The following is a 15,419-nucleotide window of genomic DNA, read 5'->3' as shown; positions in this document are numbered from 1 at the left end:
GTACAGGGCCCCGAAAACCAAGCACCGCCTTCAGGCTTTCTAAGGGCGTAAATTTTTGATTTCACGCCTCACTACCTATTACAGTTTTGAAGGCCATAAAATGCCAAGATGGCACAAAACCCCCACAAATGACCCCATTTTAGAAAGTAGACACCCCAAGCTATTTGCTGAGAGGCATGTTGAGTCCATGGAATATTTTATATTTTGCCACAAGTTGCGGGAAAATTACAAACTTTTTTTTTTTTTTTTTTTTTTCACAAAGTTGTCACTAAATGATATATTGCTCATGCATGCCATGGGCATATGTGAAATGACACCCCAAAATAAATTCTGCTGCTTCTCCTGAGTACGGGGATACCACATATGTGGGACTTTTTGGGAGCCTAGCCGCGTACGGGGCCCCGAAAACCAAGCACCGCCTTCAGGCTTTCTAAGGGCGTAATTTTTTGAGTTCACTTCTCACTACCTATTACAGTTTTGAAGGCCATAAAATGCCAAGATGGCACAAAACCCCCACAAATGACCCCATTTTAGAAAGTAGACACCCCAAGCTATTTGCTGAGAGGCATGTTGAGTCCATGGAATATTTTATATTTTGCCACAAGTTGCGGGAAAATTACAAACTTTTTTTTTTTTTCACAAAGTTGTCACTAAATGATATATTGCTCACGCATGCCATGGGCATATGTGAAATGACACCCCAAAATAAATTCTGCTGCTTCTCCTGAGTACGGGGATACCACATATGTGGGACTTTTTGGGAGCCTAGCCGCGTACGGGGCCCCAAAAACCAAGCACCGCCTTCAGGCTTTCTAAGGGCGTTACAGTTTTGAAGGCCATAAAATGCCAAGATGGCACAAACCCCCCCCCCCAAATGACCCCATTTTAGAAAGTAGACACCCCTAAATTTAGGGGTACACTAGTGAGACTAGGTAATAAATGGCGGGTGCCCTGAAACTATAAAAAAATAACTAACCAACCAGCGTCACCTGTAACAGTTATATGGTGATCACTGGTGAAAGGGTTAACTAGGGGGCAATCAGGGGGCTTTATGCGGTAGTATATGGGGGTCCCTGGCGCTATAAAAAGCTGCGGCGAACCTAAATACCTACCTGCCTAACTAGCGTCACCTGTGACACTAATACAGCGATCAGAAAAACGATCGCTTATTAGGCTGGGTTCACACTGGAGCGATGCGGGAACGCCACGAATGCGCGGCGGGTTCCCGCATCGCATGCCTCCCGGCGGCAGTTCACACTGCCCTATGCGAACTGCTGGGAGTGTCAGTGAAATGTTAATGACACCCCCAGATCAGTTCGCATATCGCAGTGCGATCTGCAAACTTGGATCGCATGGTGTGAACACCCATGCGATCCGATTCTGCTGCGGACCAAAAAAAGGGTCCCGTGCGAGTTTGCGGCGGGTGCGGCGGGTGCGACACGAATTCAGCCATACTATCTGTATAGCTGAACTCGAATCGCACAGAGATCGGATGTGATTTGCACTGCAGTGCGGTGCGAATCACATCCGTTCTCATAAACCGCTGCAATGTGAACCCAGCCTTAGTGACACTGGCGACGGGGGGTGATCACGGGGTTAAACCTTTATTGGGGGGGTTAGGGGGGTACCTTAGAACTAAAGGGGGCTAACCCTAACTGCCCTAACAGTTATTAGTCACAAATGACACCTGCCGGGTGATCAGGGGGTTAAACCTTTATTAGGTAATAAATGGCGGGTGCCCTGAAACTATAAAAAAATAACTAACCAACCAGCGTCACCTGTAACAGTTATATGGTGATCACTGGTGAAAGGGTTAACTAGGGGGCAATCAGGGGGCTTTATGCGGTAGTATATGGGGGTCCCTAGCGCTATAAAAAGCTGCGGCGAACCTAAATACCTACCTGCCTAACTAGCGTCACCTGTGACACTAATACGGCGATCAGAAAAATGATCGCTTATTAGGCTGGGTTCACACTGGAGCGATGCGGAAACGCCGCGAATCCGCGGCGGGTTCCCGCATCGCATGCCTCCCGGCGGCAGTTCACACTGCCCTATGCGAACTGCTGGGAGTGTCAGTGAAATGTTACTGACACCCCCAGATCAGTTCGCATATCGCAGTGCGATCTGCAAACTCGGATCGCATGGTGTGAACACCCATGCGATCCGATTCTGCTGCGGGCCAAAAAAAGGGTCCCGTGCGAATTTGCGGCGGGTGCGGCGGGTGTGGCGGGTGCGGCGGGTGCGGCGAATGGCTGAACTCGAATCGCACAGAGATCGGATGTGATTTGCACTGCAGTGCGGTGCGAATCACATTCGTTCTCATAAACCGCTGCAATGTGAACCCAGCCTTAGTGACACTGGCGACGGGGGGTGATCACGGGGTTAAACCTTTATTGGGGGGGTTAGGGGGGTACATTAGAACTAAAGGGGGCTAACCCTAACTGCCCTAACAGTTATTACAGTCACAAATGACACCAATGCAAAAAAAAAAAAAAAAATGACATTGGTGTCACTGTGACTGGGGGGCAGGGGTAATTGGGGGGGTGATCGGGGGGTAAAGGGGGGGTGTGAGTGTGCCTGGCATGTTCTACTGTGTGTGGGATGTGTTGGTGCAACTCACTGATCCGCTCTCCTCCGTGTCGGAACGAAAAATACCGACACGGAGGAGAGAATACATCACTTCCTCTCCTGTGTTTACATTACAGGAGAGGAAGTGATGTCACCGGGGATTTCCATTCGTCGGGAGCGATCGCGAGGGGGTGGCCATGAATGAATGGCCGTCCCCTCGTCCGGGATCGCTCCCGAACGAAAACCGACCGCCGCAGGCACCGGGCGGGGGCCCGATCGGGCCCCCGACCCGCGGGAGGCAAAGCACGTACATGTACGTGCTTATGCCTGCCCGTGCCATTCTGCCGACGTACATCGGCGTGAGGCGGTCGGCAAGTGGTTAAGCGGACACTGATACAAGTCACAAAACTGCTATATACTGCTGATGGAAAAAGGTATTTAGCAGTTTATATTTATTAAAATAATTGCATTTCCATGTTCTATGTATTGTGGGAGACCAGATATAGCGAATGTAGGGTCCTGAGTTTAGTAACACTTTAAGGTAAGGCTAAACTATTATAACAGTTTACAAATTGTTGACCTGTGCAGTCATGACGACTTAATATAGTGTATAGAGGAGGCTGGACACATATCTTACCATTCTCTGACAGAGATCTGCCTCTATAATGGCCCCTACTCACGATCAGAAAATTGTACAAAAAATCCTGCTTTTGAAGCGATCGCATGATAATCTGATTGTTAGTACACAGTCTTTGAGAACCAATCACAACAGTTCATCCAATAATATCCGATGGGACAAACATGAAAATTTTTCTCGTACGATTTTCATTTAATCAGTATTGTATTCCTCCAAAAGTGCAATATAAACACAATACAACACATTACATTACTTCTGAATTTTTATTCTATCGTATGAGAATTTTCGTAACTTTAGCAACCTCTACATTTTTGATATGAGACTAGCATCCAAAATGGACAGTCATTCGTCCGATAATCTCATTGTGTGTACCAGGCATTAGAGCAATCTAAGCAGACAGTTTGAGGTTTCTGGTCAAAGGAAGGCTGGCCAGCCTTGTTCATATACAAGTGGTGGTGAGAAATGTGAAATGTCATTGACATCTCAGTTAAACATTTGTTTTAGATTTATAGATCTTGTAAACGTAAAATACCGACAACAGCATAGTAGAAGCGAACATAAATAGCTGTAAAACTTCTCCTTGTACTTTGTATGAAGTGTCAGAAGTACAAAGATCAGCCGTTCTATATGAGCTGCAGATAAAAACAATAAACGTGGCATCATCTGATAACTTGGATGATTTCAAAGCCCTACATGGCCAGAAACATTCACAAAATGTTTAGATATTCCCCCAAAAATTGGCTTTTAATTATCGTTTATTCCAAATCATCAGAGACATCATATATCATACAATCTGCAGATCCCATGTAACATCTATTTCATTACAGTTTCTCTTGTCCCTCAGGTATGATCATCTGGAAGAAACAAATGATCCTGGATTGTGTCCGAGCCTCTTGGAGGAGAAGTTGCTACTTCATGAAAAGTCACTACGCTATTATGAAACTTTCTTGGATTGGCCATATGCATTCTCTCCTGTGGAGACCACATTATAAATGACACATCTCAGTTATCATGGCTGTAGCAATCCTTGGATAGTAAAATTACAAACTCATGGTATGGGGACTTTAGTGACTTAGAAACAATGAAATTATCTCTAAGTTAATGTACAACCGCCACCATCATCACCTTCCGCACAGAAGGAATAACAGTAGTGATATATGTGGGGGGAGTGGAACTTCCATCTTTCTGTATGGCCAGCTGGTTTCTGATGTTTGAGGATCACCAGAAAACTGTACTGAATGATGAAAATATGCGTTGGCCCTACAGGATCACATGATCAGATCTTTGTATATATGGCCAGCTACAATTTTCAACACCAACCACATCTGATTCTTTTGACTGAAACTTAAATGGGAGAAACAAACAATATTTACAACATCTACTGACTGGACTTATAGATGTAGCTGTGAATTTTTTTTTTCATGGCAGATAATTCTATAAGCCTGTTACCAAGCAGACTTTTCAGCCAAGCAGCTAGAAATAGTGGACGTGGGAGCTATCAGTGGTCTCCAACCAATGTCTGAAAATACAGGAGCTGAGTATTGACAGCCACCAACACCATCCACACCACTTTTATCTCCATCATTATGATTACCACCATCTCTGACACTTTCTCCACCATCCCCACCACTACTATCTCTGCTACTTCTACCATCATCATCACCACCATCTCCACCACTTCCACCTCCATTATCATGATTATCACCATCTCCACTACTTCCACCAGCATCATCACCATCTTCACCACCACCATACCCACCACTAGTGATGGGCTGAACAGACCCCATTTTGGAGGCTTATATGCAAGTAATTGGGCATACAATGGTTATAGGGATCCGGGTCCTGCCCTGGGGGATATGTATCAATAAATAAAAAGTTTGTGAAAAACTTTATTTTTAAATGAGTAGTGATTTTTTTTGATTTTTAAAGTGAAAGCCTAAAAATGATGTCTATGTCTAGAATCTGCTGCAGCAATAATTGCATATATAAAGCCCAGAAAAAAATTAATTTTCCCTGCAAGCTGCCTTTATTTTGCTCAGCAACAGCTGGGGAGCCAGTGTGTATGATGAGGTCACAATGTAGTGCACTGGGAACAAGATTAGAGATTTTTTGGATACATTCTGGTGTCACTTTGACTTTGTATAGAAGTAACAGGTGTGTAAAAATTGTTCTTTGGGTGGCGGCAGGGCCGTCTTTAAGGCAGGACAAAAGGGACAGCTGCCCTGGGCCCTGTCATTGTTGTGGGGCCCAAAGAAGCTGTCCCATACTTTCCAACTATCCCAGTTTAAGAAAATGTTTGCCCAGGGTCCAATCAATATTAAAGATGGCCCTGGGTGTCTGTGCCGCCTTCACACCGTAACCCTATCAGACATCCCAACCTGCAAAAACTAATTTCAGGGAGGTGGCAAACTCATTTCAGGGAGGTGATGCTTCATGCCAGCACCGACCCCGTCGTCTGGGCACACATCAGGGCACGGGGCACACAGCTGGGCATGGGGCACACATCAGGGCACACAGCAGGGCATGGGCACACAGAGAGGCATGGGGCTCACAGCAGGGCATGAGGTACACAGCAGGGCACATCATGGGGCACACATCAGAACATGGGGCACACAGCAGGGCACAGGGCACACAGAGCAACTGGGCACACAGCAAGGCATGGGGCACACAGTAGGGCACAAATCATGGGGCAAGCAACAGGGGCATGGGGCACACAGTGGGACATGAGGCATACAGGAGGTCACATAGCAGGGCACATCATAGGGCACACAGCAAGGCACACAGGGACACCGGGCACACATCAGGACATGGGGCACATCAGAGCACATCATGGGGCACACAACAGGGTACAGGGCACACAGTGGGCATGGGGTACACAGCAGAGCACAGGGCACATCATGGGGCATACATCAGGACACAGGGCACACAACAAGACTTGGGACACACAGCAGGGCATACAGCGGGGCATGGGTCACACATCGGGACACTGGGCACACTACAGGGCACACAGCGAGGGATGGGGCACACAGCAGGACACTGGGCATACAGCGGGGCATGGGGCACACAGCAGGGCATGAGGCATACAGGGGGGCACACATCTGGGCACAGGGAACATCATGGGGCATACATCAGGACACAGGGCACACAGCAAAACATGGGACACACAGCAGGGCATACAGCAGGGCATGGGGCACACAGTGGGACACTGGACACACAGCAGGACATGAGGCACACAGCAGGGCAAACGGCAGGGCATGGGGCACACAGCAGGACATGGGGCACATAATGTGGCACACAGCAGGGCACTATTCACACAGCAGGGCATGGGGCACATAATGGGGCACACATCAAAGCAAGATCCAAGCAGCTGCTGTTACATTACTTGCAGAGTAGCGTGGAAAGGGGCTGTCATTACCTCTCATGCATGCTCCTCCTCACCGGCCCCTCCTCTCACTACACTGGCGCTATCTGAACTATCCCTACTCTAGCTATACACTAATGTAAAGATTACTGACACGGTTTCACTACACTACACTGAAACTATCTGAGTTGTCCCTACGCTACACTAACGTATGTATGAATGACACGGTCCCTACTCTAGCTGCACACTATGAAACTATCCACTATGAAACTATCCTCTTTACTACACTAACACTATCCCTAGACTGACACTCAACTAATATTCTACACTGACAATTGAAGCAGAATAGCACAATATAGAACACTAACTAATAGCACTGAACAGAGCCCTGTTCTATCTCTCTACACGCCAAAAATCACACTGAAAATGCCTGCCATTGAATGAATACTTTTATACTGTGGGGCAGGAATGAGCCACGATTGGATAAAGTCATGATGACAATGTCCAATCATGACTTAGACAGTGCTCTGTGCCCTGATTGGCTGAAGCTTTCACTGCTTCAGCCAATCAGGTCTTGCAATACACTGTCCAGCGCCGATATTCATTTTGGTTGGTTCGGGGGGCCGAACAAATGGTTGAACGACCCAATTGGCTGTTCGTCGAACATCCGAACAGCGAAAGTTCGGCCCGAACTGTTCGCCCATCCCTACCCACCCCTTCCATCTCCATCATCAGGATTATCACCATTTCTGCTACTTCTATCACCATTCACATAATTTTCACCTCCATCATCATAATTAACACCAGATAATTCCACCAGTATCTGTACTATTTCCACCAGCATCATCACCATCTTCACCACAGCCATCTACAGATAATCTCTACTACAATCATTAGCATCTCAAGAGCACACCATTTTGCCACCACTGCCACCGTCAGCTTATCTCCACTATTTCCTTGGCACTGTCTTCGCTTCCACAACCACTATCATTTTCACATTCATACCACTTCAGCCACCATTTTGAGCAGCCTGAGCACCAATCCGCACCAACAGCACCACCAGCTCATCACCACCACTACTACCACAGCTATATCTTTAACCCCTACAGGCTCTCAAAACACTTTTGTGGAGTCAATCACAGTTAACAGAGATGTTTTCAGCACATACAATAATTATTATATAGAAGTCTAGATTTTTCTTGTGCAAACTCGATCATTTAACTTAAAAGAAACGTGGGTCAAATTGCCATTTGACTTTCTTTTTCAAAGTTACAAGCATTAGGCCTGTCATCATCATTACCTAGTTAAAAATTCCTTTAAATGAGCATGCAACCAGTGGAGTCTACAAGGCCTAAACTTCCATCATATATATTCTTGTTCCTGGCCAGTGGATTCCAGATTACCTTGTCAATGGCAGCTCTTTATTTCTGTCCTCACAGTGAAAGTAATTTATGTTACAGTGACAAACAACAAACATTTTCAAAATGTGATATAGTAAATGACAAACATTGAACTTGCATAATAATGTATTGTAAATATCAATATAATTTACTGGTAATAATGTAAAATGGTATAACTAATGCAAATAGTCAGCCCTGTGGATAGTGTACGTCTGGTGATAGCCTTGATTATTGATGTGCCATATTTGGCGTTGGTAGGGTAGGGACTGTGATTGATAGTTGGGTCTGGCCTGGGGGTGTTTGGCTTGTCCATGGCTCAGGAGACATTACAGCAATTGGAGGGGGGCTAAGAGACCCGAAAAAGTGTTTTTCTCTCTCTAAGGATCTTAGGGAATTGGATAATTTTGGATCTGATTGTGGATCTGGCAGAAGAAGGTTCCTACTATGATTTAGGCTATTCGGATGCTTCCTTCCCAGTTGTTTGTTCTCAGGCTGAAGATTTGTAGAAACTTCTGTTAGATCCAAGCCATCTGGCTTTTCCATTATCAAATTTGAATCCTCCTTTTCCTGTGTGTGGAGTATTTGTGCTTTGGTGGTCTGTGTGGCTGCATCTGCAAAAAGAGGCTTTACATTGTTTTTTGAACGATTAGAAGGTTTTTTATAACCAGATGAAATCTCTTTTCTTTGCACACAATGAAATTGGTAGGCACCAGTAGTGCTGTGTCCATCAGTCCCATTGAACGAATCTTCTAACTGTGGGGGATTCTTGGACAAAATAGTGTAAGATGCAAATCGATAATTGCACCAAGACTGGGACACGGCTGGTGGCAACCTTTTTCCACAGCATTGGACAAACTCTTTGGCCCGTGGGTTGGAGCTGTTGAGTGTATGACCATTAAGGTTCACTTTTAATGGCCTGCTGTAAGTGTGAATAACAGGGACATTTTGTACTGGAATGTATTTTAGCTTCCAGCCAGAGGTTTGCGCTGAAGTCACATGACTGCTACGGGTATATTGTACTGTAAGAAGTCTATTCCTGTCACTATCTGCCATGGCAGGGTTGCCCAGTTTAGTGATAGAGATTCCAGTTACATAAAGGTTCTTGTCTCCACATGGTAGGCCTGGGAGCTGTGCTGGTTTCCGGACAGTTATAGGATGATGTACAGTCTGCTTGCATGATGAATTCTTATAGGAAATGTGTCTTCTGGTGCGCTGTGGAGGGGGTGTCCTCTGAAACTCCATTTCTGCAAAGAAGACACAAGAACTTAATATACCAGGAATGCTGTGTAGAGACCTTACATACTGTTAGTGTATACAGCACAGCAGTGTTCATTTTAACTTCAAATTTCGATTTTTGTCGTAGTCTTTTGACTAAAATTACATTTTAGTTTTAGTCCTATTTTAGTCATCTGAATTGTTTTAGTTTTAGTCCTACTTTTGGCGACTAATATCTCCAGTACATTTTAGTCGACTAAAATCTAATTTGTTTAAATAAATTGCAATGCATTGCAGTGCATTGAAAAAGTATTCACGCCCCTTGAAATTTTGTCATGTTACAACCAAAAATGTAAATGTATTTTTTGGGGATTTTATGTGATAGACCAACACAAAGTGACACATAATTGTGAAGTGAAAGGAAAATGATAAATGGTTTTCAATAATTTTTTACAAATAAATATGTGAAAAATGTGGTGTGCATTTGTATTCAGCCCCCCTGAGTTAATACTTTGTAGAACCACCTTTCACTGCAATTAGAGCTGCAAGTCTTCCTAGGGATGTCTCTACCAGCTTTGCACATCTAGAGAGTGAAGTTTTTGCCCATTCTTCTTTGCACAATAGCTCAAGCTCTGTCAGATTGGATAGGGGGCATCTGTGAATAGCAATTTTCAAGTCTTGCCACAGATTCTCAATTGGATTTAGGTCTGGACTTTGACTGGGCCATTCTAAAGCCCCATACACACTATCAGATTTTCTGCTGATTTTCTGCTGATTTTTGTCTCCGGATTTACCAAAACCATATAATATAAGGTCAAACCTTAGGCGTTTCAATGTGTATTCAATCAGGCAGGCCCTTGCACTACATGGTTTTTGTAAATCTGAAGACAAAAAAACAGCAGAAAATCTGATAGTGTGTATGGGGCTTAACACATGAATATGCTTTGATCAAAACAATTCCATTGTAGCTTTGGCTGTATGTTTAGGGTCGTTGTCCTGCTGGAAGATGAACCTCTGCCCCAGTATCAAATCTTTTACGAACTCTAAGCCCCTGTACACACGGTCGGAGATTTCCACAACCAAATCCGTAGGATTTTGCCCGTCGGATTTTGTCCGTCGGATCTTGTCCGAAACTGTTGTATACACACGGTCGGACAAAGTTGGCGAAAAATCTGATCTTTCAGAACGTGATGACGTAATTTCGTTACGATGGGACTATATTCAGGCTAGTAGCCAATAGCTTTGATGTAGGAATTTGATCTGAGCATGCGTGGCACTTGGTCCGATCAAAATTCTCTACACATGATCGGGGTATGTCCGATCGGCCCAGTTGGTCGGAAATTATTCCAACATGTTGGAAAATTGGGTCCGTCGGATATCCTGACGGAATCAGTCCGATGCATACCACACACAGTCGGATTATCCGACGACACGGTCCGATAGGACACATTCCGACAGATTCTCCGACCATGTGTACAAGGGCTAACAGGATTTCATCTAAGATTGCCCTGTATTTTGTTCCATCCATCTTACCATCAACTCTAACCAGCTTCCCTGTCCCTGCTGAAGAAAAGCATACCCACAACATGATGCTACCACCACCATGTTTCACGGTGGGGTTGGTGTGTTCAGGGTGATGTACAGTGTTAGTTTTCTGCCACCCATAGCATTTTGCTTTTAGGCTAAAAAGTCAAATTTTGGTCCTATTTAACCAGCGCATCGTCTTCCACATGTTTGTTGTGTCCCCAACATGGCTTCTCGCAAACTGCAAACGGGACTTCTTATGGCATTCTTTCATCAATGGCTTTCTTCTTGCCACTCTTCCATAAAGGTCACATTTGTGAAGTACATGACTAATAGTTGTTCTGTGGACAGATTCTGAAACTGAGCTACGAATCTCTGCATCTCCCCTAGAGTTACCATGGGCCTCTTGGCTGCTTCTTTGATTAATGCTCTCCTTACCCGGCCTGTCAGTTTAGGTGGGTGTCCATGTTTTGGTAGGTTTGCAGCTATGCCATACTCTTTCCATGTCTTTCTTCTCTTCACTGACTGAATCTAATTTTATACGAACAGCGCTCGCACAGGCATCCGCCCACTCTCTGCTTCCTCCCATGTGCTCCTATTGGCAGGAGAGGAGCCAGTTTAAGGAGCCAATCGAGGGGATGGTAATAAGCTGCAGGAGCAGCTGAAATGGATTCTGGGCCATGCAGTTCCCTCACAAAAGGGCCCCATAGCCTTGTATAGAGAAGGGAACTACTAAGACCAGCATGTTCTGAGAGCAGGAAAGGAGAGACTTCATTTTTATTTTCCTAAGGAGAATTCAGACAGCACAGGGCAGAGGAAGATATCAGACCTAAGGGAGAGATGCTTTCTCCCAGGTGACTTCACCACACGATTTAGGCCTCTACTGCCAGTCGGGACATCCAGCCTGAGAGACAGGGATCTCAGGTGCACATCCAGGCGCACCTGCAGCGACAGTGAAGCGTTCTAGTGTGAGGTGACCAGTTGGGTTGCCAGGAGAGCCTGCTTATTCCAGGACGTTTGTTTGGGCCTTGGCCGCAGGATTTGGTGATTGGGCCTTTGCCCATTTGCAGGAAACAGGGACACTGCACCACAGAAGGAGTTAAATAGACACTGTATTAGTAATCTTGCTGACACTTGTAGTGGCACAGGGCTAAAGGATAAAGTCATCCATTCCGAGGGACACTGTATACAGACACCATTGTCCTTTCACTTTTCTGAGAAAGATCCTGCCTACCTCACTTGATAATCCGGGTCAGTTGTGTTGTTTGTCCCTGCTATTCAGAAGTATAAGTGCACCAACGAAAGTGGCTAGCTGAAGACACAAAGTCTTATCTTTTGTTCAAAAGGACTGAAGCTACTAGTGCCATACAGACCCGCACACACATATTCCGGAATCTGTATATTCAGTGGGTATGTGTGGGACAGTTTATCTATGAAGTTAAGCCATTACATGTTGATTTGAATAAAGTGTTTAAAGTTGGACCTGTGGTGTCAGGGAACAGAAGAGAGATGCCTGACATAAGAGGGTCATTCCTCTGCTCTCCCCCTGCCTGGACTCATAGAGCTATGGTAAAGGTAACCAATCTGGTACAGATTGCCATATTGTGATTTATTATTATTGAAGTGCTTGCCTCTGCTCTTGGGTTATTCTCAGGTTTTGAATCCCCTGAAAGCAGCCTGCATATGGTATTGAATCTTAATTGCTCTTAATCTCAATTATTGCTTTACAATTTCTTTACTTGAATGTATATTGTTACTGTTTGTTACTCTTTTCCACAGAAATATTGCAGTAAAGACAATTTCTGTGTTTTATCATGTGTGTGTTTCTCATTAGTCCTTGCACTTACACTATTGCCAGAGGGGTTGAGGCTGTTCTTAGGGTTGAGAGGCAGAGTATGGAATCAAATATACTTAAAGGGGTTGTAAAGGTTAAAAAATGTCACCTTAATGCTTAAAAACATCTGACAGTGGTGCCCCCCCCCCCCCCTGTTTTACTTACCTGACCCCTCGAAAGTCCCGTGCTCGCCTCCGACATCCTCTTCACCGCTCAGCCTGCCCGTTGATTGGCTAGAGTGGATGGATTGAAAGCAGCACAGCCATTAGCTCGCGCTGCTGTCAATCACATCCAATGATGCGGCGCACCAGGGGGCAGGGCTGAGCGATACAGTGAGCGGCTATAGCCACTGGCTCTAACATGGGAGTGCGTCCGCAAGCACTTCTCACCATGTAAGGGAGCTCACATGAACGTGAGAAGTACTTGCGGGGGGAAGCCGAGACAGCTACCAAGGGACCCCAGAAGACCAGGTTCGGGGCCACTCTGTGCAAAACGAGCTGCACAGTGGAGGTAAGTATAACATGTTTGTTATTTAAACCGGGTGCGCCGTGAGTAGGGTCGCCGGTCCCATGGACTCGTTTGCTGCGGGGATAAATGTGATCGTCTCACGGAGCTGAAGAACGGGGGAGATGCTAATGTAAACAAGCATCTCCCCATTCTGCCTAGTGACAGTGTCACTGATCATAGCCCCGTGTGATCGGGAGCTAAGATCAGTGAAGTGTCATTTGTAGCCATGCCCCCTAACAGTTAGAATCACTCCCCAGGACACACTTAACTCCTCTGTAGCCCCCTAGTGGTTAACCTCTTCACTGCCAGTGTCATTTTAACAGTAATTAGTGCAATTTTATAGCACTGATCGCTGTAAAAATGACATTGGTCCCAAAAATGTGTCCGCCATAATGTCGCAGTCATGATAAAAATTGCAGATCGCCACCATTACTAGTAAAAAAAAAATTATTAATAAAAATACCATAAAACGAACCCCTATTTTGTAGGCGCTATAACTTTTGCGCAAACCAATCAATAAATGCTTATTGTGATTTTTTTTACCAAAAATATGTAGAAGAATACGTATCGGTCTAAACTGAGGAAAAAAAAAGTTTTTTTTATATATCTTTTGGGGATATTTGTTACAGCAAAAAGTAAAAAATAGTGTGTTTTTTTCAAAATTGTTGCTCTCTTTTTTGTTTATAGCGCAAAAAATAAAAACTGCAGAGGTGATCAAATACCACCAAAAGAAAGCTCTACTTGTGGGAAAATAGGGACGTAAATTTTGTTTGGGAGCCATGTCGTATGAACGCGCAATTGTTAGTTAACCACTTAATAACCGCCCTATAGCCGAATGACGGCTTCAGGGCGGTTTCTTAACTGTGGGGGGCCGTCATATGACGTCCTCCCAGAATTCCGCTCTCGCGCGCCCCTGGGGCGCGCACTCGAGAGCATCCGTGACCGCCGGGTCCACAGGACCCGGTGCATCACGGATCACGGTAAACGGCCGCTCGTCGCGGCCGTTTACCACGTGATCGCTCCGTCAAATGACGGAGTGATCACTTGTAAACAAACCGGCGTCATGTTATGACGCCGGTTCCTCCCTCCCCCTCTCTGTACCGATCGGAACAGCGGAGGGGGAAGAGATCGGTGTCAGCAGCGATGTGGGCTGCATCTGCAGTGCCCACATCGCTGCTCACCGAAAATTAACCCCTCAATTCCCTGCAAATACTCTGCAATACCCTGCCATTACTCTGCATTACTCTGCAATACCCTGCAATACCCTGCATTACTCTGCATTACTCTGCATTACTCTGCAATACCCTGCAATACCCTGCAATACTCTGCAATACTCTGCAATACTCTGCAATACTCTGCATTACACTGCAATACTCTGCATTACCCTGCCATTACTCTGCATTACTCTGCATTACCCTGCATTACTCTGCAATACCCTGCAATACTCTGCAATACCCTGCAATACCCTGCAATACCCTGCAATACTCTGCAATACCCTGCAATACTCTGCAATACTCTGCATTACCCTGCAATACTCTGCAATACCCTGCAACGCTCTGCAACACCCGCCAATACCCTGCAACACTCTGCAATGCTCTGCAACACTCTGCAATGCTCTGCAACACCCACCAATACCCTGCAACACTCTGCAATGCTCTGCAACACCCGCCAATACCGTGCAACACTCTGCAATGCTCTGCAACACCCTCCAATATCCTGCAATGCTCTGCAACGCAATACTCTGCAACGCCATACTCTGAGATACCCAGCCATACTCTGATATACCCAGCCATACCCAGCCATAGTCGGTGATACCCTGCAATACCCAGCCATAGACACCCCCCCCCCCTCCTGCCGCCCTCCGGTGCTTCTACCGATTTGCCAATACTATCAAATCCAGAATCTTTTTTTTATTTTTATTTTTTTTCAGGCTTCCCAGCTTAGAGGTGAGATGCGGGGTCTTATTGACCCCACATCTCACTGTAAAGAGGACCTGTCATGCCATATTCCTATTACAAGGGATGTTTACATTCCTTGTAATAGGAATAAAAGTGATCAAAAAATGTATTTTTGGGGAAAAAAATGTCAAACTAAAATAAATAAAGTAAAATGAACAATAAAATTTTATTTATTTTTTTTAAAGCGCCCCTGTCCCCATGTGCTCGCATGCAGAAGCGAACGCATACGTAAGTCCCGCCCACATATGAAAACGGTGTTCAAACCACACATGTGAGGTATCGCTGCGTACGTTGGAGCGAGAGCAATAACTCTAGCCCTAGACCTCCTCTGTAACTCAAAACATATAACCAGTAAAAAAAAAATTAAATCGTCGCCTATGGGGATTTTTAAGTAGCGACGTTTGGCTCCATTCCA

At 45.3% G+C, this 15,419-nt stretch overlaps 2 protein-coding genes across 3 annotated transcripts in view; one reads left to right on the top strand and one right to left on the bottom strand.

Moving 5' to 3' along the window:
• SLC15A5 (solute carrier family 15 member 5) overlaps positions 1-12,517 on the top strand; it is an 81,368-nt gene extending 68,851 nt beyond the window's left edge. Inside the window, exon 9 of the mRNA XM_077468615.1 lies at positions 4,050-12,517. Within this exon, the coding sequence (XP_077324741.1) occupies positions 4,050-4,197 (148 nt within the window). The 3' untranslated portion in view covers positions 4,198-12,517. The remainder of the gene's footprint in view (positions 1-4,049) is intronic.
• The window catches only part of LOC143960244 (uncharacterized), a 57,754-nt gene continuing 45,789 nt past the window's right edge, over positions 3,455-15,419 (bottom strand). For both annotated transcript variants that reach the window (XM_077468616.1, XM_077468617.1), the window contains exon 2: positions 3,455-9,210. In XM_077468616.1, the coding sequence (XP_077324742.1) occupies positions 8,195-9,208 (1,014 nt within the window). In that variant the 5' untranslated portion in view covers positions 9,209-9,210 and the 3' untranslated portion in view covers positions 3,455-8,194. The remainder of the gene's footprint in view (positions 9,211-15,419) is intronic.

The sequence above is a fragment of the Lithobates pipiens genome, unplaced genomic scaffold (assembly GCF_037356315.1).
Source record: "Lithobates pipiens isolate NorthernLeopardFrog02 unplaced genomic scaffold, aLitPip1_a1.2 Scaffold_8, whole genome shotgun sequence".
Classification (NCBI taxonomy): Eukaryota; Metazoa; Chordata; class Amphibia; order Anura; family Ranidae; genus Lithobates; species Lithobates pipiens.
The sequence above is the reverse complement of the archived record's forward strand: the minus strand, read 5'-3'. Positions and strand labels throughout refer to the sequence as shown.